Below are 27591 nucleotides of genomic sequence, written 5' to 3'. Positions count from 1 at the left end.
TGTCCCCTTGTTCGCGTCCCACCAGTGTTGAATAGTTCATCCTTGTTTACCCGGTCGATTCCCCTGAGGATTTTGTAGGTTGTGATCATGTCCCCCCTTACTCTTCTGTCTTCCAGTGTCGTAAGGTGCATTTCCCGCAGCCTTTCCTCATAACTCATGCCTCTTAGTTCTGGGACTAGTCTAGTAGCATACCTTTGGACTTTTTCCAGCTTCGTCTGGTGTCTGTGTGTCTGTGTGTGTGTGTGTGCGTGTGTGTGTGTGTGTATGTGTGTGTGTGTGTGTGTATGTGTGTGTGTGTGTGTGTGTGTGTGTGTCTGTGTGTCTGTGTGTCTGTGTGTGTGTGTGTGCGTACTCACCTATTTGTACTCACCTATTTGTGCTTGCGGGGGTTGAGCTTTGGCTCTTTGGTCCCGCCTCTCAACTGTCAATCAACTGGTGTACAGATTCCTGAGCCTACTGGGCTCTATCATATCTACATTTAAAACTGTGTATGGAGTCAGCCTCCACCACATCACTGCCTAATGCATTCCATCCGTTAACTACTCTGACACTAAAAAAGTTTCTTCTAACGTCTCTGTGGCTCATGTGAGTACTCAATTTCCACCTGTGTCCCCTTGTTCGCGTCCCACCAGTGTTGAATAGTTTATCCTTGTTTACCCGGTCGATTCCTCTGAGGATTTTGTAGGTTGTGATCATGTCTCCCCTTACTCTTCTGTCTTCCAGTGTCGTAAGGTGCATTTCCCGCAGCCTTTCCTCGTAACTCATGCCTCTTAGTTCTGGGACTAGTCTAGTGGCATACCTTTGGACTTTTTCCAGCTTCGTCTTGTGCTTGACAAGGTACGGGCTCCATGCTGGGGCCGCATACTCCAGGATTGGTCTTACATATGTGGTGTACAAGATTCTGAATGATTCCTTACACAGGTTCCTGAACGCTGTTCTGATGTTAGCCAGCCTCGCATATGCCGCAGACGTTATTCTTTTTATGTGGGCTTCAGGAGACAGGTTTGGTGTGATATCAACTCCTAGATCTTTCTCTCTGTTCGTTTCATTAAGTACTTCATCTCCTATTCTGTATCCTGTGTTTGGCCTCCTATTTCCACCACCTAGTTTCATTACTTTGCATTTACTCGGGTTGAACTTCAACAGCCATTTGTTGGACCATTCTCTCAGTCTGTCTAGGTCATCTTGTAGCCTCCTACTATCGTCCTCAGTTTCAATCCTCCTCATAATTTTTGCATCATCGGCAAACATTGAGAGAAACGATTCTATACCCTCTGGAAGATCATTTACATATATCAGAAACAGTATAGGTCCAAGGACTGACCCCTGCGGTACTCCACTCGTAACGTCTCGCCAATCTGAGACCTCACCCCTCACACTGACTCGTTGTCTCCTGTTACTTAGGTACTCCTGTATCCAACGGAGTACCTTCCCTTTCACTCCAGCCTGCATCTCCAGTTTTTTCACTAGCCTCTTGTGTGGCACTGTGTCAAAGGCTTTCTGACAATCCAAAAATATGCAGTCTGCCCACCCTTCTCTTTCTTGCCTTATTTTTGTTGCCTGGTCGTAGAATTCAAGTAACCCTGTGAGGCAGGACCTGCCATCCCTGAATCCATGTTGATGCTGTGTTACAAAGTTCTTTCGCTCCAGATGTTCCACTAGCTTTCTTCGCACAATCTTCTCCATCAACTTGCATGGTATGCAGGTTAGGGACACTGGTCTGTAATTCAGTGCCTCCTGTCTATCCCCTTTCTAATGCGTGTGTGTGTGTATGTGTGTGTGTGTGTGTGTGTGTGTGTGTGTGTGTGTGTGTGTGTGTGTGTGTGTGTGTGTGTGTGTGTGTGTGTGTGTGTGTGTGTGTGTGTGCGTGTATGTGTGTGTGTGTGTGTGTACTCACCTAGTTGTACTCACCAAGTTGTGTTTGCGGGGGTTGAGCTCTGGCTCTTTGGTCCCGGCTCTCTCTCTCTCTCTCTCAAACATCTACCAACAACTGCCAGCTACCTGAGAACCGAACCCCTGCGCGACGCCCATGTATACAAAGGAACAACGAAGAACGCCAGACAGTATCGCTGCAAGAAAAAAAATCCCATGGTACTTGGGCCACCGAACTGCTGTATCTCCCTCCTCCGACGTGTAGCCTGTTCCCTGTTCGAACTTCCCGCATCCTCGTCCCAGCTTTCAGTCCCCTGCTTACCTGCCCCTTGGGTCCTTGGAACTCTTTCAGTCCCCTGCTTACCTGCCCCTTGGGTCCTTGGAACTCTTTCAGTTCCCTGCTTACCTGCCCCTTGGGTCCTTGGAACTCTTTCAGTCCCCTGCTTACCTGCCCCTTGGGTCCTTGGAACTCTTTCAGTCCCCTGCTTACCTGCCCCTTGGGTCCTTGGAACTCTTTCAGTCCCCTGCTTACCTGCCCCTTGGGTCCTTGGAACTCTTTCAGTCCCCTGCTTACCTGCCCCTTGGGTCCTTGGAACTGGAATGTGGTCGCTGGTAACGTGTGTCGCGAGCACTCCCGGTTGTAGTACTATTCAGGGCCCTCCACAATCGGCCGCCGATAGTAAGCAATTTATGGCTCGTCTTCCATCTTAGTGCATATCTTGTATTTCCATCACCTCCTTCATCTTTTCCTCTGCTGCTTCAATGACGGGAATGAAATCTTTGAGCATTTGGTGTATTCGATGCATTTTTTTTCAGAACGTGTGTGTGTGTGTGTGTGTGTGTGTGTGTGTGTGTGTGTGTAGTAATTTCATATTTATCTGCTATTAATTTATACTTGTTATATTCTTTGTAAGTGAAACAATCATAATATTCTCGATTTTTTTTATTCTTACGCTTCGTGACAATGGGTGACGCTTCTTAAAAATAGCGATTGAAGAACTAAAGATTAGAAAAGCGGCATATTAGAAGGCAACTGGTGCAGTGTCATCATCTAAGAACGAAGGAGGGGAAACTACAGATCAGTATTACTGAACTACAGATCAGTATTACTGAACTACAGATCAGTATTACTGAACTACAGATCAGTATTACTGAACTACAGATCAGTATCACTAACAAGTCATCAAGATTGTAACTTGCTTAGCTAAACGAATTGTGGGGTTCAGTCCCTGTGGCCCATTGTGTGCCTCTGTAACCCTTTCCACTACCGCCCACAAGATGGGTATGGGGTGCATAATAAATGGACTAAACTAACTAACTAACAAGTATTCACTTCAAGAGAGAGAGTAATTATGTTGCTCGCCAATCAGTACATTTTAGAAGCAAAGAAATCACAGTAGTATGATATATCAATGATAAAATCATTTGAAGCATTCTGGGGAATAGAACCAGCATTCTCATAGATCTCAGATGCTTGCCTTAACCCACTCAACCACAATATGACAAAAGCTCTGGAAGCCCTGATCAACCTGGTTACCTGATCAACCAGGCTGTGACTCATACGTCAGGCTGCGAGCAGCCACGTCCAACAGCCTGGTTGATCAGTCCAGCAACCAGGAGGCCTGGTCGACGACCAGGCCTCGGGGACGCTAAGCCCCGGAAGCACCTCAAGGTACCCTCAAGGTAAGGTAGGCCCAACAATGTTTTACAAATAGCCCGCCTACACTCTGGCTTATGGGTAACTCCGCCATATGTTCTTCCTTCAGAACACACACAAATCCCAGTGGTATGATATATCAATATCATATCAATATTGATATGATATATCAATATCACACCTTTGCTCGACACACCCTGGAGTCAAAACTTACTGTGTCATTATTACCAAATGTGGACTGTTATCTATGCTCAATGGTCCATATTGTAGGTGTGCTCTAGTCGTTGTATTTCGAAGGATGAGTTAGAGTTACACTATCTGGCGAGTTTGTGAAGCTAAATAGTCTTCTAGCTTTGGTGTCTACTTTTCGTAATTGCTTACTTCAGTAGCGTATAAATGCTACGTGTGAACTGGCGGTCGTCTGAAATGCAGATTTACCGATTTAAAAGTTATTGGCAATATTTCAAAATATTTGATGGCTTCTTGCTAAGATTCTATTATACGCAATAGTTTCATTCGAAATGGCGATAAACCGGTTATTATTAATGAAGGAAATGGATGTCGATTGATGATGGACTCGTGACGCATCCCTAGCAACGAGTGGCTAGTGGTTGGCGGGTATTTTTGCGTTGTATTTATGTATTTAGGTCTTTTGGCAAGATACTAGAGCTGATGAGGGCATTGAGCGTCCTGTCCCACAACACGAGCTGACGATTGGTTTGCGTACAAATCCACAATTACTGCTTGAGACATGGGAGGGAACAGTGAAGGAACGGTGTTCAGTCGACTCGACAAGTCCAGAGTTAGAATACGGGTTTTTCTGGCTTGCAAGGCGAGCGGGTGCTATATAGCCACTACGCTGTAGAAGATGGCTGCTGTGTGTACCTAGCAGAACACAGCGTAGCGCGCCAAGATCATACCTGAGACACGTATGCTTGTCTGGCCTGCTGTTCACTCCTATACCTGGCGCAGGTCTTCTACACCTCCTTGGCTGTCTTACACTAATTCACTGGCTGCCTCATTTGCTTTCTTTCAATAATTGCGAGTTTCCTCACCACACCTGCTCCTCCCGCAACACATGCACAACTCCCACACCTGCACCGCTCTACATTACACACCACCTATTGTTGACCCCCCACATATACGAACCGTCATCATGACCACCACGTATAGCCCTCGCATCTTTTATTTCAAGCATTCAAATTCCCTGTGTAACTACCGCCTCCCTCGCCCCTCTACCCGGTGGTGAACCAGGTGCAGCCACGAGTACCTGGACATCTACACGGAGCTCAAGGACCCCAGCACCGTGGACCTGCTCAACACGCCCTTCGGGGGACGCTACTGTGGAGGGATCTCTCCGCGCCTGCGTGTCTCCCTCTACACCACTGTCGTCATCAGCTTCTACACCGACCTCTTCAACACCACCTCCGACCTCTTCGTCGGCTCCTACAAGTTTATTAACGATTGTAAGTCTCACCTACTTTCATGTTCTCTCTCTCTCTCTCTCTCTCTCTCTCTCTCTCTCTCTCTCTCTCTCTCTCTCTCTCTCTCTCACTCTCTCTCTCTCTCTCTCTCTCTCTCTCTCTCTCTCTCTCTCTCTCTCTCTCTCTCTCTCTCTCTCTCTCTCTCTCTCTCTCTCTCTCTCTCTCTCCATCTCTCTCTCTCTCTCTCTCTCTCTCTCTCTCTCTCTCTCTCTCTCTCCATCTCTCTCTCTCTCTCTCTCTCTCTCTCTCTCTCTCTCTCTCTCTCTCTCTCTCTCTCTCTCTCTCTCTCTCTCTCTCTCTCTCTCTCTCTCTCTCTCCATCTCTCTCTCTCTCTCCATCTCTCTCTCTCTCTCTCTCTCTCTCTCTCTCTCTCTCTCTCTCTCTCTCTCTCCATCTCTCTCTCTCTCTCTCTCTCTCTCTCTCTCTCTCTCTCTCACTGGTGTGGCATTTTACAGTTCAGTTATTCTTGTATGTTTTTTTAGTTTCACACGAACTGGTCAATTAAATTTGTTTTCAGTTTTATTTCGTATTGTTTTAAAGCTCGAGATTATTTAATTATCACCTAATCTCCGTTTTTATTAAATAATTTTGTGCAATTTTTGGGGGGCCTGTAATTGTGTTGTGTTCCTTCCTTCCCTAGTGTGTAAAGCCTTAGATCACTTGTTACTTGTAATAAATTCATTTCTTTCTTTCCCTCCTTACCTGTTAATAACAACTTATTACCCAATTACCTGTAATTGAACACCTTTCTCCCTATTCTTACCTGTAGTTAGCACATTACCCCTTCCCCTATCACTTAATATTATACATCCCGTCTCTTACATGTTTATTTTCATCTACTTGGGCTATTCAGGCAAGGTCGGCGTTCGATCCCCGAGGTTCCAAGTAGCTGGGCATCGTTCCTTCACTCTGTCTTCATATATGCACTTTCTAATCTATTTTTATACATTTAAAAGCTATTTTGGCCATGTTTGGCTAAACACCTTTCTGTTCTTCTGACGTGTTATTAACATTTCTCGTGTGTGTGTAGCCAAATACATGGTGGGAGACCTGGATCCCGACACCCTGTGCGGCTATACCATAAACTCCGACACCAAGAAGAACGGTCAGTTCATGACCCTGACCTACCCGGGCGCCTACCCGAAGAACATCTCCTGCTACTACAAGTTCGTCGGGAGACGCGAGCAGCGCATCCGGCTAGAGTTTAGGGACTTCGATCTCTTCTACGGCGGCCCACAGTGAGTACCAGCGAGTGAGGGGGTGTGGGGGAGGGGGGGGGGAAGTCATAGGTTACGTTCCAGTTCTGTATTCACCAAGCTGTGTTTGCAGGGTCGAACTACAGCTCTTAAGCCCCACTTTTCGATCCTCAGAAAGCTCTTAAGCCCCACTTTTCGATACTCAGAAAGCTCTTAAACCTACTTTTCGATCCTCAGAAAGCTCTTAAACCCCACTTTTCGATCCTCGGAAAGCTCTTAAGCTCCACTTTTCGATCCTCAGTCGTTATATTGCTTATCTCTTCATATGACTCACTCCGTTTATTTACGACCCTTACTCTAATGTGTTTTTTTTTTCCTGACGTCTACGTGAAAATTATACTTACTCACGAGACTGTTGCATGCACAAGCCACTGGCGAAGTGAACGCTGGTGCAGACGCGGGTTTGATGTAAACAAAGCCACTCTTCGTCCGTGTCCTCGATGTGTTGTTCCTTTGAACATTTCTCAACAATTAGGTAAATTTCCCTTACGACTTTGTATGTGGTTGTTTTGTCTTTCTCGTTACTTCTAGTGATGTGAGAACCAGTTTTCTCTTGTCTTTTTCCATAGTTCAGGATCTTCAGCTTGGGTTCGAGTCTTATTGTGTATATCTTTGTTTTTTTTTAGTTTTCTTTTGTGTTCTGTAGGAGAGCTCCATGTCGGGGCTGCATACTGAAGAGGTGTTCTCACATACGTTCTTCATATCATTCTGATGTTTCTCTCTCTCTCTCTCTCTCTCTCTCTCTCTCTCTCTCTCTCTCTCTCTCTCTCTCTCTCTCTTTCTCTCTCTCTCTCTCTCTCTCTCTCTCTCTCTCTCTCTCTCTCTCTCTCTCTCTCTCTCTCTCTCTCTCTCTCTCTCTCTCTCTCTCTCTCTCTCTCTCGTGTCAGTTGACAAGCATGCAAAAAAAACAAAAAACTGTCGTATATTGCGAAAAGGAAAACGTGAATTTTGATCAGTTAGGAGTTTTATAAATATGTTGAGTCAGTCGGATAGTGTATGTATTTCAGAGTTATTTTTTCGCCTTTTTTATATTTAAAATATGACACCCATCCTCATGCTTAAATAGCAGTTTTTGTAACTATGTGGGCCAGCGTACATATATTGACGTAATGCACAATTAGACAATATAATTTTGTACTATTCATTGGATAGAGTCCGAAAAAATGAAGCTAAAAACCGAACTTAAATATTCTTAGGCCTATATAGCACATATATGTACTATATTACGCCTTAGAAGCCGTGTATTAGACCTAGGGTGGTTAGGTTAGGTTTTATTAGCAACATATATACAAAACCTTTCCCGGTTTGTCCAAATTCAGTAGTACAAAATTCTGCCCTCAAATTGTCCACTACGTCAATATATGTACGCTGGTTCACACAGTTACTATAAGTACTGTCTAAAAGGGAGGATGGGCGGAAATGTGTGCTCTTTGAGATCTCTCTCTCTCTCTCTCTCTCTCTCTCTCTCTCTCTCTCTCTCTCTCTCTCTCTCTCTCTCTCTCTCTCTCTCTCTCTCTCTCTCTGTCTCTCTCTCTCTCTCTCTCTCTCTCTCTCTCTCTCTCTCTCTCTCTCTCTCTCTCTCTCTCTCTCTCTCTCTCTCTCTCTCTCTCTCTCTCTCTCTCTCTGTTTCCTTATTAGCTTCGTGTCCTGCTGAAGGTCTTCCTCACATCTTGTACCACACCTTCCTCGCTTATTCCTCGTGCCACACTCCTTCCTCACACTTATCTGGATTTACCTGAGGGCCACTAACACTCTAGTGGCCTTGACGAGGATAGGAAGCTGGCGGCTTGTCAAAGTTCCCCCCCCCCCTCCTTTGCCCTCATGACTTTTTTCCAGTTGGATTTTAAAGAGTAACAGAGTTTTGGCATTTACGACTTCGGCGGGTAGGCGGTTTCATGGGTTTTGACCCTGTGGGTGAAAAAGCACTTACTTGCCTCAGTTCTTCCTCCATTTGCTTCCCCCTTCCCTTAGCCGTAATGAGCTCAATGCTGCATCTGTATCCCTCACACTTACAATCTTTCATTTCTCAACTCGATTTGACGGTTTTAAGGGACATATTACGTGTGCATTAATATCGCCAGGTGGCTGCTTATGCATTAATCTCGCCAGGTGGCTGCTTATGCATTAATCTCGCCAGTTGGCTGCTTATGCATTAATCTCGCCAGGTGGCTGCTTGACCATTAATCTCGCCAGGTGGCTGCTTATGCATTAATCTCACCAGGTGGCTGCTTATGCATTAATCTCGCCAGATGGCTGCTTATGCATTAATCTCGCCAGGTGGCTGCTTATGCATTAATCTCACCAGGTGGCTGCTTATGCATTAATCTCGCCAGGTGGCTGTTTATGCATTAATCTCGCCAGGTGGCTGCTTATGCTAATTAGGCATTATTTTTGTCAGATTTCTCCGCGTAGATTAACGTTGTCAGGTAAACTGGGTGAGTATTCATCTTGTAAGACAGGCGCTCATGCATTAATGAGGGAATCATAAAATATACATACTTAAAGATCTGTATTCTGTTGCTTGACTGGCGTCCTCTAGAGAACGGATAAAATAAGAATAAACTGAGAACAGCTAATAAGCAACGTAATATTTTTTGTTGTGTCTGCCGATTCGTATACATGTGTACGAGTATATCTGCCTGGTTCATCTTGTTCGGGAAACATAACCACTATATATAATCGCCATTGCATTGATGCACAGTTCATGTAGGGAACTTTTAAGACCTCAAAAAGGCACTAAAAGTCCTTCTACCTATTGGTTCAGTTATACTCTGTGTTTCAGCCTTCCCGTCCCCTAGCGTCAGACTTCAGCCGTGTATCTAACTTAAAACATTTATCACATTTAAGCCCCGTGTCGAGTCTAACCAAAAAAGTGTTAGCCTAATCAACTGTCAGGTTTCTCTCTCTCTCGTTTGGCGTTTATGGAAGCTATTTCCTCATCAATGATTCGGCGAGTTTTGATCTCTCTGATCGTTTCATTTTTGTTATATGTTTGATTTGTATTTTTATCTGTTATTATTTTTCGTAGTAATATAAATAATGTATGAATAATAGGCGTGTTAATGGCAGGTTGAGTAGCTCCTTTAGTACTGTACTTTACACTGTAGTAAAGTATTTCTATTCATGTATATCATGCCTGTAATGGAATACAATTCGAGACGATCAGAGGCTTGAGGACACACACACACACACACACACACACACACACACACACACACACACACACACACACACACACACACACACACACACACACATACACACACACACACACACACACACACACACACACACACACATACACACACACACACACACACACACACACACACATACACACATAAGGTACGCGAACAAGGGGACACAGGTGGAAACTGAGTACCCACATGAGCCACAGAGACGTTAGAAGGAACTTTTTCAGTGTCAGAGTAGTTAACGGATGGAATGCATTAGGCAGTGATGTGGTGGAGGCTGACTCCATACACAGTTTCAAATGTAGATATGATAGAGCCCAGTAGATTCAGGAATCTGTACACCAGTTGATTGACAGTTGAGAGGCGGGACCAAAGAGCCAAAGCTCAACCCCCGCAAACACAAATAGGTGAGAACAAATAGGCGAGTACAAACACACACACTGTATTAGCCTAATGTGTATTGGACATGAGATTTTTTGTATTGTTTTATTGAAATATATATATATGTATACCACAGATGTGGCCCATCACTTGTACAATATACATTTCTTCCTCCTCCATGGACATGGTTAGAGATCTGTTAAACAACATATAGTGAAAGTGAGTTGTGTACTCACCTTGTGCTTGAGCTCTGGCTCTTTGGTCCTGCCTCTCAACTATCAATCAACTGATGTTCCTGAGCCTATTGGGTTCAATCATATGTACACTTGAAATATATCTACACTTGAAATATGAATATCTCCCACTTGTGTGTGTACTAGACTAGGCAGAAAAAGTAGACTGAGAAATTGTACTCCCTAGCCTAGTTTAGTGAACTCAAACAGTTTTAAGAGCAACAGTCCAGTTGGATTGCTTTGCAAATATTGCCAGTTACAACCCTCTGATAGCTTAATTTGTTATGCAGTAGTGTAATATAAACCGAAAGACGCAACGCCGTTTGTGCGTCATAGATTTGAACTAAACCTTTCACTGACACGTCCTGTGCTAATTAGCTTGAGTTGCAATCAAACCGAGCTTTGAGGAAACTGTTTAGTCTTCCGTCACGTTTATGTGCAAACATTACCAACAAAACTTATGTAACAGAATGACCAAACTTTTAATGAGGCAATTCTCGTATTTTTTCTTATAAAGCGAGAGGGTATTAGGAAAGGGAGGGAGGGAAAGAGAAATAGTGGAAGAGAGAGAGGGAGGGAGGTTGGGAAGGAAGGGTCTATTTAAGTGTCTATCCATCCTAAGCATCTTCCTTACTCCTAATGTCACTATTTATGTCGTGTGGAAATATTATTATAAACATTCTAGTTTGTAATAATATTACCTTATATTTGAGAAGATATAAATTTTAAATACACAGTAGATTCAAATTTAAGAGTACATTTCTGGGTTCAGCCGGCCGCCTGGAGGAGCCTAGTCTACAATACAGCTGATCGCCCAATCAATGTCTACGCTGGCGGGCTGCTACTGTGACGCTCTTGGATATCTCTCAGATCATTTTTGACGCTACCCTTGAAATAAAAGCTGCGTACTCACCCAATTACCCAAGTACTCACTTGAGTAATTGTGTGCTCGTTAGCGGGAACATCACCAGGTTTTATACAAAGTGTGGCGGTATTAGTTAGTTAGTTTAGTTCATTTATTATGCACCCCATACCCATCTTGTGGGCGGTAGTGGAAAGGGTTACAGAGGCACATAATGGGCTCAGGGACTGAACCCCACAATTCATTTAGCTAAGCAAGTTACAATCTTGATGAGCTAGTTACAAAATTCAATATAAGTCATCACATCAACAATGGGTTCGAGATCGACCTCAAGTACAGGTTCTAAATTAAGCAACTGACATATGTGGAGAGCTAGTGTCACAAGTTATATGTTTGTCCTGCACACCGCCCCCCATCCAGTGGGAAGCGGTGGATAGGTTACAATCACTTAGTTACTACCTACTGTAGTTAGCAAACTGGGGATATTTGGCTAAAATTTCTGGTAGCAGATCATTTTGAATGAAATATTGACACATCGCTGGAACATTGGTTATAGAATTGTCTCTAAATTCACGTATCTTTTCGCACTCCATCACATAGTGACGGAGGGTGTGCGAATAATTTTGTTGACACAGTTTACATTTGGTCAGGTCTACATCAGCAGATAATGAGAATTCCCAGAGATACTTGTAACCGAGTCTAAGCCGAGCAGTAGTAACATCTAGAAGTCTGCTGGTTTTATTGGATGATCCATAGATGTGTGGCTCCTCTTGCATGATAGTATGATGATAGATGGAATTACTGGTGTCAATTTCACTTTGCCTCAGATCTACAAGATCTTGTTGAAGTTCTCGGTGTACTGCTGCTCTCAGATTGCTCATTGACAATCCAAGGTTACACTCAACGGCTCCTTTAAAGGCAGATTCTTTGGCTAACTTATCAGCTCTATCATGCATTCGGAGGCCAACATGAGATGGAGACCACATGAAATGGACTCTGTTACCATCCTTAATAATTTTGTTGTATTTGTGTCTAGCTTCGGACACGAGCATGTTACAGTTATGTCTTAAAGAGTTGAGAGCATTTAAGGATGATAAGGAGTCACTTACAATTAATGTATCAAGTTTTGAGACGTACACATTTCAGTGCAAGGATCAAGGCAAATAGTTCAGTCTGAAGGGTAGAGGCCCAGTTGTTTATACGGACTCCCCACTCAAAGTATAGGCCATCGCCCATTGTCAGGACAACTGCACTTCCAGCTGCACCCGTGGTGCGGTGTAGGGAACCATCAGTGTATATAATTTGAGAGAGAGAATGCTCTGTGGACAGAGCATCAATATGGCTTAAGGCGTTGAGCTTTGCCTCAAGACGAAGCTTGGGCTGATCTCTAATTTGCTTCTTGGGTGGAAAGGGAGGGATTAAAACTGGAAAGGGTGTAACCTCCCACGGTGCAGGAAAGTGCCGTTGTTGTTTCTCTTGGTACAAATCATGAGCACACTAAAGTATCCGCCCAAATGCATGTCTCAATAACTGTATAATATGTAAGGAGGTAGCACTTACACGTAGAGGTACAGTACATTAAATTACGAAGTCAAGTTGTCTGGATGTAATTTACAGGAGAATTCAGAATTTTTATTGTATTTAACTCTCCATTATATCACCAGAATACCGTCCTTGGCTCATGCATTTCCGTATTTTGTAATTCACCGAACAATATAAATTGTCCTCCCCAGTATAACCGTCCTCTGTGTATTTGCAGCTGTCCATTCGACCAGGTGAAGATGTTCGATGGTCTGAGACGCATATCTCCGTTAATTGGGACTTACTGTGGCCAGCAGAGAAACCTGGTCATATTCAGTACGGGAAGCACTCTCCTCCTCACCTTCAATACCCTTGAACGTATCGCCGACACTCAAAATAGAGGCTTCCAGGGAATATTTAACTTCTCCGAAAGTTACGTTAAATTGGGTAAGTATACGCTTTCAAGTGTTGTCAAAGGTAGAAAATTGACTCGTTGTTTGGTAAGAAAAGTTTATTGAGGTACAAATACACACAAAAGGATGAGGTAGCTCCAGCTATTCTCACCCCGTTCAATACAGCGTGTTCATCTCAATAAACTTATTTCAACCTGTTCATTGTATTAATTATATATATATATATATAATATATATATGGAAGGGAGTACCATCTCTGGCTGGAAGGAGACCCTTAGCCTCGGAGGAAATCACACATAACGCACTAGAGGGAATGTTTAGATCCCCTCCAATACAGTTTGTGAGTGCTTTTCTCCTACCACCCCCTTCCTTTTGTCTTTTGTTGTGTTTTAATTAGATATTTAATATATATATATATATATATATATATATATATATATATATATATATATATATATATATATATATATATATATATATATATATATATATATATATATATATGCGAATAGGTCTGAACGTTCTCCAGGCATATATGCAACTGAAAACTCACACCCCCCAGAAGTGACTCGAACCCATACTGCCAGGAGCACTCTGCATCTGGCGTACAGGACACCTTAACCACTCGACCAACACGACCGAACAAAAGAGGATGGTAGCCGAGGCTAATTCCCCATCCTCCTGCCGGCACTCTGATGATAATCTTGGGCATGGTATTTTATCAAATCACCTCATTCTTTGGGGGCACACGTGAGGAACACAAATGCGAACAAGCCTGAACGGTCTCCAGGCATATATGCAACTGAAAACTCACACCCCAGAAGTGACACGAACCCATACTGCCAGGAGCACTCTGCATCTGGCGTACAGGACACCTTAACCACTCGACCAACACGACCGCACTGGTTGTAATGGACTCAGCCCGTCTTCCAAACAAAGGCTCAAAAGTGATTCCATGCACCCGGCAAACCTTGTTTACGAATGAAAAACGGTTTACACACGACTCACAACTGATTTCGTTGGAACACTTCCGGAACAAGTGCTTCACTGACGAATTTTGTTCGAACCACAACGCTGTAAATGCTTCACCCACGTACTACAAATACAAATAATCGCCAACAGAACCTAAACACCTAACCTATATATATGCACAATATGCTAATATATTATAATATTAATTTATATTTGAGAAAATTCCCGGTATGAATAAACAACATGTAACAATTTATGAATGCGTCTGTGGGGTCGACCGCTGTATGTAATGAACTTGAGTCGAGGACGGGTTGCACAACCCTATAAATGCTTGACCCACCACATACTACGAATACAAATAATCGCCAACAGAACCTAAATATCTAACCTATGCCTATATATGCACAAGATGCTAATATATTATAATATTAATATGTTTTTGAAAAAATTCCAGTTTTGAATGAATGAACAGCATGTAAAAATTTATGAATGCGTCTGTGGGGTCGACCACTGGATGGAATGGACTTGAATCGAGGACGGGTTGGTGTGTGTGTGGGGTGTGTACTGGCTCTCGCCTTCCTGAAGTACACCCCGTGTGTGTGCTCGATGACACGACATTTGGACTTAATCAATTGGACATAAAGCAGACATTTATCTGCAGTAAAGCCAAAGCGCAGCAGTTTTTTTCCCCGGCTGAAGGAAAAGACGGGATCCATACGGCCCTCGTGCTATCGCTGCCTCTATTCCTACAATGACAATAGCAATTGCTTTATTTGGCTGGTAGCCGCCGTTTGACGTTCTGTTTCGCGATTTTGAATTTTGATTCTGCTGTTTAGCGTTCCTATCCAACGGTTCGGATTGTTACGACGCCTGGCGCAATTATCGCCTCGGGTCTCAGGATAGTCCACAGATTTTGTACGTTTTCGGGCGGGGTGTCCGGCGCCGGCCGGGCCGGGAGTTGATGGGATGATTTCTGCTCTGCCTGAGGGCATTGGATGACTTTTTTTCGTTTTAGTTATGGTCTACATGTAAACATTGTAAACTGTAAATCTACAACAACAACATTACTTTATTTAGTTTTTGGTTTGCTTCCCAGTTGCGTGGGGCCAGTGCTTGTTACCCTAGGGGACTGGTGGGGCTACCGTCTTGGCGGAGCACACTGTCCCCGCTCCTGTGCCAGGTAAGTCCACAACGGGCTCACCATAGCCCGTGCTACCTGGAACTTGTTCCGAGTAGCTGAATCTATAACAACATCCCGTCTTGGGCTGTTTGTGTGTTTATTTGCTGCGAGGCACAGTATTTTCGCGGTACACCGGGGTGCATCCGATCCCACGATCGTCGTCGCCCCTAAATCTACAACAACATTGCTTTATTTAGTTATAGGTCGTAGAGTTGCTTTGCTAACAACAAACAACAAGGGTCTTGGAGCACGTAGTCAAAGACCCAGGGTCTTGGGCCAAGCTTAAAGATCAACATGCAACAACAATGTAGGACAGAAAAGATGCTTTTTCACCCGTAGGTTTTAAACCCATGGAACCACCTACCCGCCGAAGTTATAAATACAGTGTAACGGTTCTATTACAATACAATACAATACAATACAATACAATTTTATTTAGGTAAGGTACATACATACACTAAATATTTACAAGGATTGTTTAACTTATAGGTATAGCTAGTACATACAATGCCTAAAGCCACTATTACGCAAAGCGTTTCGGGCATGATAAACTTAAATGACAAGCTTAATACTAATTGAGCATAATGAGTAGAATGAAAACAAGAAATGAAAACATAGATGAAAAAGCAGCACAAATACAATTATGTCGACAAACAGCGCTCTTTAAAGAAAAAAACAGACATTGGTTGACAATAGAAGGGTAAGGTAGGTTACAGGGAATTTATTAGGTATAGCTTCGCTTTTAACTTAAACTGGTTGAGAGAGGTACAGTCTTTAACATGGTTGGGAAGGTCATTCCACATTCTGGGCCCCTTGATTTGTAGAGCATTTCTAGTTTGATTAAGTCGTACTCTAGGAATATCAAAACTGTATTTATTTCTGGTGTGATGCTCATGGGTTCTGATACAACCTTCTATGAAGCTTTTGAGATCAGGATTGGCATTATAGTTTAGCGTTTTATATATGTATAATACACATGAGAGAATGTGCAGTGACTTAATGTCTAACATATTCAGAGATTTAAGTAGGGGTACCGAGTGGTGTCTGGGTCCAGAATTGGATATTGTCCTAACAGCTTTGTGTTGAGTAATTAGAGGACGTAAGTGATTTTGGGTAGTAGAGCCCCAAGCACAAATACCATAGTTGAGATATGGATAGATAAGGGAGTAATAGAGAGTCACCAGGGCAGGGCGTGGTACATAATATCTGATCTTAGAAAGAATGCCCACAGTTTTTGAAACTTTTTTTGATATGTTTAGAATGTGTCCCTGGAAATTAAGCTTGTGGTCAATGAGAATGCCAAGGAATTTGCCATCTAATTTGTTACAAATTTGGGTATTGTTTATTTTGAGATTTATTTGATTAGAGGATTTATTGCCAAACAGAATATAAAAGGTTTTGTCAATGTTAAGGGTGAGTTTGTTGGCAGTTAGCCACAGATGGACTTTATTTAGCTCAGTATTTACTGTGGCATTTAGAGCAAGGGGATCAGGACTGGAGTAAATGAAGGTTGTGTCGTCAGCAAATAGAATTGGTTTGAGGTGTTGGGAGGCATTTGGAAGGTCATTAATGTAGATGAGAAAGAGGAGAGGGCCAAGTATGCTGCCCTGGGGAACACCAATGTTGATGGGTAGGGTGGGAGAAATTGTATTATTCACAGAAACATATTGGAGCCTGTCAGTAAGGTAGGATTTGAGGTATTGTAGGGAGTGTCCTCTGACTCCATAATGATGTAATTTAAGAAGAAGGTTTTGGTGGTTGACAGTGTAAAAAGCTTTACGCAGGTCCACAAACAACCCAACAGAGAACTCATTTTTATCAAGAGCTGTATGAATCGAGTTAAGCATACTAATAAGTGCATCGTTAGTGCTTTTTTTGGGTCTGAAGCCATATTGGCAAGGGCTAAGTATATTGAGTTTGGCTAGATATGAGTAAAGCTGCTTATAGATTAGTTTTTCAAAATTTTTTGACAAGTTTGGCAGGATAGATATAGGTCTGTAGTTGTTAACATCTGTGAGATTACCACATTTGTGGACAGGCGTTACTCTCGCTTTTTTTAGAATATCTGGGAAGGTTTGGAGTTCAAGTGACTTGTTGAAGAGCAAAGCAATAGCAGGGGCTAAAGATCTGGAGGCTTTTTTGTAAATTAAAGTTGGTATCTCCTCAAGGGCACCAGACTTGGTTTTAAGGGAAAGGATTATCTCATTGACGTCAGTGGAATTAATAGGCTTTAGGTACAGAGACTGTGGATAGTTACCTGAAAGATAGTCATTAATGTCTGTACTGGAAGATGGAATATCATTTGCATATTGTTACGTAAAGTATGGTGACAAATAAACACAGACACTAAGATACTATATATATATTTGGTCGAATATACAGAAGTACACAGGTGATACGTTGGTGTGAGTTGAGCGCACTGAGCGTTGGTACAGTATCTCGCAAGTGTCTGCTCTAGACCACACTTGAAAGTAGACTCTGGTTAATGTTTGCTATTGCTGCTTATATGCCCGGGCAACGCCTCACCTCATTCATCTCCAAAGGTTGACAGGAATATTAACAAAGCATTTGGAGCGAGTATATTATTGGGATAATCTACTCGCTACAACAGTAGTTATTTGTAATAATTATACAATACAACAATACAATTTTATTTAGGTAAGGTACATACATACAATATTTACAAGGATTGTTTGACTTATAGGTATAGCTAGTACATACAATGCCTAAAGCCACTATTACGCAAAGCGTTTCGGGCATGATAAACTTAAATGACAAGCTTAATACTAATTGAGCATAATGAGTAGAATGAAAACAAGAAATGAAAACATAGATGAAAAAGCAGCACAAATACAATTATGTCGACAAACAGCGCTCTTTAAAGAAAAAAACAGACATTGGTTGACAATAGAAGGGTAAGGTAGGTTACAGGGAATTTATTAGGTATAGCTTCGCTTTTAACTTAAACTGGTTGAGAGAGGTACAGTCTTTAACATGGTTGGGAAGGTCATTCCACATTCTGGGCCCCTTGATTTGTAGAGCATTTCTAGTTTGATTAAGTCGTACTCTAGGAATATCAAAACTGTATTTATTTCTGGTGTGATGCTCATGGGTTCTGATACAACCTTCTATGAAGCTTTTGAGATCAGGATTGGCATTATAGTTTAGCGTTTTATATATGTATAATACACATGAGAGAATGTGCAGTGACTTAATGTCTAACATATTCAGAGATTTAAGTATGTATGTCTAACATATTCAGAGATTTATGTGTAACTCCAAATGGAGATGCAGGGACATTGATGCAATTCTAAACCCAATTAGAAAAAATCCTTGGGAACAATTGAAGGGCTTCAATATGGCTTGTCCTTTGGATGGCTTGTCCTTTGGTCAAGGACAAGGGATGGCTTGTCCCTTGGACGGCTTGTCCTTTGGTTAGGGTCAAGAGGTGGCTTGTCCCTTGGTTTGGGACAAGCTGCAGGCTTCCTGTCCCTAACAATGGGAATTTGTGTGAACTTACTAAAATGTCCTGTGATCATTATCAAATTGTGTTGCTCTAAGGCTTCATTTACGGTAATTATTTGTATCTTAAATCTGACTTGAGCCTAGTAAGCATTTAACTTGATTCACCAACACCATAATCCCTGGCTTGAACTCACCAGGCTACATGACTTTTCTCTCTCTCTCCTCTCTCTCTCTCCTCTCTCTCTCTTTCTCTCCTCTCTTTCTCTCTCTCTTTCTCTCCTCTCTTTCTCTTTCTCTCCTTCTCTCTCTTTCTTTCTCTTTCTCTCTCTCTTTCTCTCCTCTCTCTTTCTCTTTCTCTCCTTCTCTCTCTTTCTTTCTCTTTCTCTCTCTCTTTCTCTCCTCTCTCTCTTTCTCTCTCTCTCTCCTCTCTGTCTTTCTCTCTCTTTCTCTCTCTCTCTCCTTCTCTCTTTCTCTCTCTCTCTCCTCTGTGTCTTTCTCTGTCTTTCTCTCTCTCTCTCCTTCTCTCTTTCTCTCTCTCTCTCTCTCTCCTTCTCTCTTTCTCTCTCTTTCTCTTTCTCTCCTTCTCTCTCTCTCTCCTCTTTCTTTCTTCCTCTTTCTTCCTATAATCTGATACACATTTGAAATGATCAGTTTCAGACGTTTTATGTTTTTGAATTTAATATAATTTCCTATGTGCATATTGCCAAATTTTACTATCTATACTAAGTTGCAAAAGTGTACAATTTTATCTTATTGTTAGATTTCATCAACATTAATAAACACTTTTTCATTAATAATAAAGATTTTGTGTTAATAATACACTTTAATAATAAACAAATACAACATTAATAATATATTTAATAATTTCCTATTTGCATATTGCCATATTTTACTATCTGTACTAAGTTGCAAAAATGTACAATTTTCTTATTTGTCAGATTTCATCAACGTTCAAGATTCCGAGCACATTAGAGGGACAGAATGTGATCAACGTATCTTGAGCAAGAAAGAATCCAATGGCACGGTTTATAGCCCTAATTATCCCTTTCCGTACTTGCCGAATATTGTCTGTAGGTATTTCATCTATGGGCTCCAAGATGCTCAGAATTTGGAAAGAGTTAGGCTTCTATTCTTTGACCGATTTGATATACCAGCAGAACCCAAAGGAGATAAAAAGTAAGCAAATTTAAGAATCTATAACGTGTGCTAAAATATATGGTGCTAAATAACCTTATGAATAAAAGTTTAAAAATGTTTACTAAACTAGATAAAAATGTACTCACTATGATTAAGTAAAGTCAACAGAGATCATTCACACTAACATGATGTATCAATGAGAAAATCCGTAGGAGCCATGATGAGGATAAGGATCTTTACGGGTTTTCTCACAAAGTAAGATGTACTTTTTGTATATACAGTATCACTTCTGTTTTTTATTGTGAGAATGTATGTATGATGTGTATGTTGTTTTAGTGGGACGTGTTAGTCAAGGTTATTATAAAATACTACTACTGTACTACACTACGATATAATGGATGAATGTTAATACATCACAATACTTTGCTAACGGTGGGTCTGTGAGCCATTATTTCCTTCGATGGTGCTTCTTCTGTACAGTACTGTAATTATATTTTGCCTGTGGCCTCAACCTATTTTAATTAATCTGATAGTATCTTGACAGGAACATTGATATAAGGGTTGCAATGAAGAAAACCTGGACATTAGAGGATGAACAATGTACAGTACAGGTAATTAAATAATTAGAGAATTCAGTATCCTATATACAGTAAATGTATGTAGAAATTGGCTTCTCAAGCTGCAAATAACAATGAGCTAGAAATCACGGTACAGTAATTATATTACTTTGCAAGCTATTGAACGTCACTTCATATTACAATTTTAAATATGAGAACATAAACATGTTAAAATAAGTTCATTTATTAATTTATAGAGGGTGCTGGTAGTACAGTCTGCCTCGTTCTTGACTCAAAATCGAGAATTCTGGATTAGAATCCTGGGCGGACAGAAATGGTTGGGCATGTTTCCTATCATTTCTTGCTGCTGTCTGCCTAGCAGTAACTAGGTACCCAGGAGTTAGTCAGCTTGTGGGGTTGCATCCTTGGGAGGGTCAGTAATTCAACTCTGGAGGGGGACCTGGATAAAAGCCTAACATGTACTAAATGTATAAACTAGCTGCCTGTCCTCCAACACAATGAATTAAATAACTTCATTGAAATATTTAAAGATAAAAATTAGGATTAAAAAATATAAAAAAATTTCTATATAAATTAAAGAAACCATAGGGGTGAAGTGTGTGTGTATTTTCAGATACTTAAAAATATATCAGATTTATGGTGTGGCCACGGGATACAAAGGATATATGTACACCAAAGAATTATGAATATACTCTACATCTATATACAGTATTTTATAACAAAATGTGTATATACCCCCTCTTCTAGAGGTATATACAGTTTACTTTAGTTTTTGATTATGTCCAGAATTAAAGTATACTTTCTGGCTGGTGAGTAACCAGTAAGCTGGTGAGTAACCAACTACTTGTGGCTGCCGGACTTTATGCCTCTGGAGGGTTATTACAACACCAAATCATGGAACATACAGAATTATGTCTCTGATAATTCACGATACCTGATATGAATGCCTAATTAATATCTACTATACCCTCAAGTATATTTATGGCCCATTCCTAAAAGCCACAAGAATCTGTTCTGATCCATACACCAATAGTCGAATAAGTTATTTGCAGCCTCTGTTCTCTTCACCTGTACCTTTATAATTTATTAAATAACCATTGACTACTCTCTTCCCTGCAGCTGTTCAGATGGCTATCTTAGAATATATTTGAAAGGGCAGGAAATGGAGAATGCCTATGACAGTCCGGACTTTGAAGTATGTGGAAAGACCTTGCCTCAGACCGTGGTGTCGGCAGGTCCAAGGCTTGTCATGGTATTCAGTTCGGGAAAATACCAGGGTGGAAGATTTAAAGCCCATTACAAATTTGAAACTGGTGAGTTTCAAGATGTCATGTGTCTAGTTTATAATGCAAATTTATGTTTTGCTATACTATTTGCTATTTTGCTGTTTTTTGCAAAATTTGTTATTTTGCTATACAGTGCAGAAATAATTTAAATGAATATTGTAATATGGTTTTAGGTGTCTGTAACACATCAACACTGAAGAAGTTAAGACTGGGCAATTGTATACTGTACTTTACATATACATATTTCATAACTTGCATTTTACTTTACATAAAAATTCTCCTTTCTTGATTTGCTTTTATAGTAACTTGAGCATTATTACAGAATACAAGATACCAGGCACACCATCTCCAGATGGGAAATGCATTTTCACCTACTATAGTTCAAGTCGCAAAGAGGGGATCTTCAACTCGCCCCGGCACCCTGCCAACTACCCGTCCAATACCACCTGCGAGTTCACTTTTCAAGCCAATCCAGATGAGCAGGTTCGGCTGGCATTTAATCAGTTTGAGCTCAGCAGTAAAAAAAATAACTTAACTTATGGGTGAGTTCTTTTATTTGTAAAAATTTAGCGAGTGGAAAATGATATTAATTTTATTTATAAATGGTTAAAAATGAGATTTCACATGTATGTGTTTGTATAGGAATGTATTTAGAAGTACAGTATTTACACAACTGCATATAAAGAGATTGAATTCCAATATCTTCAGAAATGCTTAAATTTCTTAAGCATTTGATGAACATCAAATGAACAAATCCACATGGGCCATGATGAGGGTTCGAACCTACGTCTGAGAGGATCCCAGACGCTCCTTAATCGATTGTGCCACGACATGTGGATGTGTTCATTTGATGCATCATGCTATTGTAATTTCTGTGTGTAATGAAGTAAGGGCGAAGAGGTAGAACAGCTTGTTGACAGAGCCTGGGTGCATGGGGGAATTGTGTAAAACCCTGATTTGTGTTTCAGAGAAACTGCAGGATCCGTGTGAGGGCAGTAGTACTCCCTATTGCAATTCTTTTAATTAACAATGTCGTGGCACAGTAGATTAAGGCGCATCTGGGATCCTCTCGGACGTAGGTTCGAACCCTCATCACGGCCCTTGTGAATTTGTTCAGATGTTCTGAATATTCTAACTCTACTTTGCTGCATTGTATTACACTTCTAAATTTGTCCAAATGCCTCCACACCTTGTGAAAGTATGAAATAGAGTAATACTGTACAGTAATAATAATTAATCTTTAACAAATGCACATACAGTATTAAAAACAAAAATATATATAAATCTATGAAGGTCATTAGTACTTGTATATAACCTTGCAAATTGACTATGCATTCTGGTGTGAATTTATTAATTTAACCTTTTCAGAAATCACTGTCAAGCAGATTGGGTGGAAATATATAATGTATATAGACCAATTGGGTCTGATGTTGAACGAGAGAGATTAAATGGTCGATACTGTGGATTGGCAGCTCCTGGTCCTATAGAGAGTGAACGTGAAGCAGTAGGTCTTCGTGTTGTACTCAGAACTGACCATGAGAATGTCTATAGTGGCTTCGAAGCAAAATATCAGTTTAAAACTAAGGAAATGTTGTTTAGAGGTAAGTAGAATAAAGCTTATTTACTTGTATTACATTGCTTGCTCTCACATTCAAAGCATGGACCATAAACATTGTACTGTACAAATTGATTTCTCTTGCATTTCATTTATGAATTCTGGTGTATTTGCTGTGTCCCATACCTATGGTATCTTGAGGTTATCTTGAGATGTTTTCGGGGCTTAGTGTCCCCGCGGCTCAGTCCTCGACCAGGCCTCCACCCCCAGGAAGCAGCCCGTAGCAGCTGTCTAACTCCCAGGTACCTATTTACTGCTAGGTAACAGGGGCATCAGGGTGAAAGAAACATTTTGCCTATTTGTCTCCGCCTCCACCAGGGATCGAACCCGGAACCTTAGGACTACGAATCCGAAGCGCTGTCCACCCAGCTGTTAGGCGCCCCCAAAGCGCCTTGGTAAAAGACAATGGTAAAAGACATTAATAATATGGAAAAAATCCATAACTGTTACCGACTTGTATCTGCAGTCAATATGATAATATAGTGTCACAGAAATAAATATTATACATAAAAAATGTGATTTACAAAACCATAAAAGACAAACTTTTATGTCGGCTCTTGTCTGCAACTTACCAAGTTTTGAACCTAGAAAAAATACAATACAGTACTGTACAGCATTAAATATAATTATCGCTATGATAATCATTGTACTGTATACATTAAGTAGCAAGTCCAGATGTCAAGTGGCAGAGAGACCATAGGTTTTTGTTGTTCACATGGGCAATTGTGTTTGATAATAATGTTTGTGTTTGAGCTATGCACAATCGGGCAGATAAGCAGTCTGCCTATTTTATAGGCACCTGCCTATTGGTTGGCTCTGCATTCCTTCGTTGATGTTCCTGGGCCTATTTGGGCCTGTGTGGCCTTGGGTTGGCAGTTGCAGTTTTGTCTCTGCTTCGCGTTGGGGGTGTATGCGACTTTTTGGCCTCCTGGGTTAGGTCCCTCTTGTTTTCGTCTTTGGGTAGGTAGCTCCCCCCAAAAAAACCAGCGTTGAATGTAATGAAACGCCATTTTCTGGGTTTCGCCCAGAAAATGGCGTTTCATTACATTCAACACTTTTTTTTTATGACTAGACATTTTCAAATAATCCTGTATTTTACTTGTTCTGTAATCCTACATTTATCTACCATTATTCCACTGACTGTATATTATTTTATCAGATTGTGGTGGAAACATCACCGATGAAGAGTATGGAATCATACATTCACCACATTGGCCGAATAAATACGATGGGCCAGACCCTGATCGGGAGGGTGGAGCACTCTCTTGCACTTGGTTCATTCATGTTCGAGCCTATCACAAAATTTTACTTTGGCTTCAATCATTTTCTGTTGAAGGAAATCCAGAAGGTAAAGAAGAATTAATGTTAAACTTAATAACCACTTGATGCATTAATACCAGCCTACTTAGGCACTTAATATGTGCATTTAACAAAGTGGAAGCAAGTTTGATAACTATCACTTTTAGATTTTGATAAGTTGCAAATTTGCTTTACGATCTTTACAATTTACTGCTTTACTCTGCTGCAGTACTATTAAATATGTATGACAATCCCTCAGTGTTCAGAAAAAATGATTCCCCCCTTCCCCAATTTTTGTTCTGACAGTGTTAAAATGCATTCTCTGATCACATTTTTATATACCCCGTAATTATTTCACTGCTCTTTGATTTTTTTTTTTGACAGTAATATTATTCAGTAGTGTGTAATTTGAGGAATGAAAAAAAAAAAAATATATATATATATCTATATATATATATATATATACTATATATATATATATGTGTGTGTATATCAGAAAAATAAACACGTGATTAAAAATGTGACAATGTCAGACCACGGAGGAAAAATGAAACAGGAATTTCCTTAAGTACTTTCGTATATTAATACATCTTCAGAAGGAGTGAAGATGTATTAATTAATATACATCTTCACTCCGTGGTCTGACATTGTCATTATATATATATATATATATATATATATATATATATATAATGACAATGTCAGACCACGGAGTGAAGATGTATATTAATTAATACATCTTCACTCCTTCTCCTTCTTATATATATATATATATATATATATATATATATATATATATATATATATATATATATATATATATATATATATATATATATATATATATATATATATATATATATATATATATATATATATATATATATATATATATATATATATATATATATATATATATATATATATATATATATATATATATATATATATATATATATATATATATATATATATATATATATATATATCGTACCTAGTAGCCAGAATGCACTTCTCAGCCTACTATGCAAGGCCCGATTTGCCTAATAAGCCAAGTTTTCATGAATTAATTGTTTTTCGACTACCTAACCTACCTAACCTAACCTAACCTAACTTTTTCGGCTACCTAACCTAACCTAACCTATAAAGATTGGTTAGGTTAGGTTAGGTAGGGTTGGTTAGGTTCGGTCAAATATCTACGTTAATTTTAACTCCAATAAAAAAAATTGACCTCAAACATAATGAAATGGGTAGCTTTATCATTTCATAAGAAAAAAATTAGAGAAATAATATTAATTCAGGAAAACTTGGCTTATTAGGCAAAACGGGCCTTGCATATTAGGCTGAGAAGTGCGTTCTGGCTATTAGGTACGACATATATATATATATATATATATATATATATATATATATATATATATATATATATATATATATATATATATATATATATATATATATATATATATATATATATATATATATATATATATATATATGTCGTACCTAGTAGCCAGAACTCACTTCTCAGCCTACTATTCAAGGCCCGATTTGCCTAATAAGCCAAGTTTTCCTGAATTAATATATTTACTATAATTTTTTTCTTATGAAATGATAAAGCTACCCTTTTCTCTATGTATGAGGTCAATTTGTTTTTATTGGAGTTAAAATTAACGTAGATATATGACCGAACCTAACCAACCCTACCTAACCTAACCTAACCTATATTTATAGGTAAGGTTAGGTTAGGTAGCCAAAAAAAGCTAGGTTAGGTTAGGTTAGGTAGGTTAGGTAGACGAAAAAACATTAATTCATGAAAACTTGGCTTATTAGGCAAATCGGGCCTTGCATAGCAGGCTGAGAAGTGCGTTCTGGCTACTAGGTACGACATATATATATATATATATATATATATATATATATATATATATATATATATATATATATATATATATATATATATATATATATATATATATGTCGTACCTAGTAGCCAGAACGCACTTCTCAGCCTACTATGCAAGGCCCGATTTGCCTAATAAGCCAAGTTTTCATGAATTAATTGTTTTTCGACTACCTAACCTACCTAACCTAACCTAACCTAACTTTTTCGGCTACCTAACCAAACCTAACCTATAAAGATAGGTTAGGTTAGGTTAGGTAGGGTTGGTTAGGTTCGGTCATATATCTACGTTAATTTTAACGCCAATAAAAAAAAATTGACCTCATACATAATGAAATGGGTAGCTTTATCATTTCATAAGAAAAAAATTGGAAAAAATATATTAATTCAGGAAAACTTGGCTTATTAGGCAAATCGGGCCTTGAATAGTAGGCCAAAAAGTGAGTTCTGGCTACTAGGTACGACATATATATATATATATATATATATATATATATATATATATATATATATATATATATATATATATATATATATATATATATATATATATATGTCGTACCTAGTAGCCAGAACGCACTTCTCAGCCTACTATGCAAGGCCCAATTTGCCTAATAAGCCAAGTTTTCATGAATTAATGTTTTTTCGACTACCTAACCTACCTAACCTAACCTAACTTTTTCTACTACCTAACCCAACCTAACCTATAAAGATAGGTTAGGTTAGGTTAGGTAGGGTTGGTTAGGTTCGGTCATATATCTACGTTAATTTTAACTCCAATAAAAAAAATTTGACCTCATACATAATGAAATGGGTAGCTTTATCATTTCATAAGAAAAAAATTAGAGAAAATATATTAATTCAGTAAAACTTGGCTTATTAGGCAAATCGGGCCTTGCATAGTAGGCTGAGAAGTGAGTTCTGGCTACTAGGTACGACATATATATATATATATGTGACCGAAAAAAAATTAGGTTCGGTAGAAAAATTAGGTTATATATATATATATATATATATATATATATATATATATATATATATATATATATATATATATATATATATATATATATATATATATGTCGTACCTAATAGCCAGAACGCACTTCTCAGCCTACTATGCAAGGCCCGATTTGCCTAATAAGCATAGTTTTCCTGAATTAATATATTTTTTCTAATTTTTTTCTTATGAAATGATAAAGCTACCCATTTCATTATGAATGAGGTCAATTTTTTTTTATTGGAGTTAAAATTAACGTAGATATATGACCGAACCTAACCAA

The 27591-nt window shown here is 39.7% G+C and overlaps 1 protein-coding gene across 3 annotated transcripts in view; it reads left to right on the top strand.

Annotated features, from left to right (window-relative positions):
- The window catches only part of LOC123757880 (tolloid-like protein 1), a 230328-nt gene that overhangs the window by 185722 nt on the left and 17015 nt on the right, over positions 1 to 27591 (top strand). For all 3 annotated transcript variants that reach the window (XM_069338663.1, XM_069338662.1, XM_069338661.1), the window contains exons 8-15: positions 4784 to 4995; positions 6044 to 6251; positions 12699 to 12907; positions 19429 to 19666; positions 21325 to 21518; positions 21814 to 22033; positions 22860 to 23092; positions 24266 to 24454. In XM_069338663.1, coding sequence (XP_069194764.1) covers positions 4784 to 4995; positions 6044 to 6251; positions 12699 to 12907; positions 19429 to 19666; positions 21325 to 21518; positions 21814 to 22033; positions 22860 to 23092; positions 24266 to 24454 — 1703 coding nt within the window. The remainder of the gene's footprint in view (positions 1 to 4783; positions 4996 to 6043; positions 6252 to 12698; positions 12908 to 19428; positions 19667 to 21324; positions 21519 to 21813; positions 22034 to 22859; positions 23093 to 24265; positions 24455 to 27591) is intronic.

This window comes from Procambarus clarkii, chromosome 40 (assembly GCF_040958095.1).
Source record: "Procambarus clarkii isolate CNS0578487 chromosome 40, FALCON_Pclarkii_2.0, whole genome shotgun sequence".
Lineage (NCBI taxonomy): Eukaryota > Metazoa > Arthropoda > Malacostraca > Decapoda > Cambaridae > Procambarus > Procambarus clarkii.
This window is presented reverse-complemented; position numbering and strand designations above follow the sequence as displayed.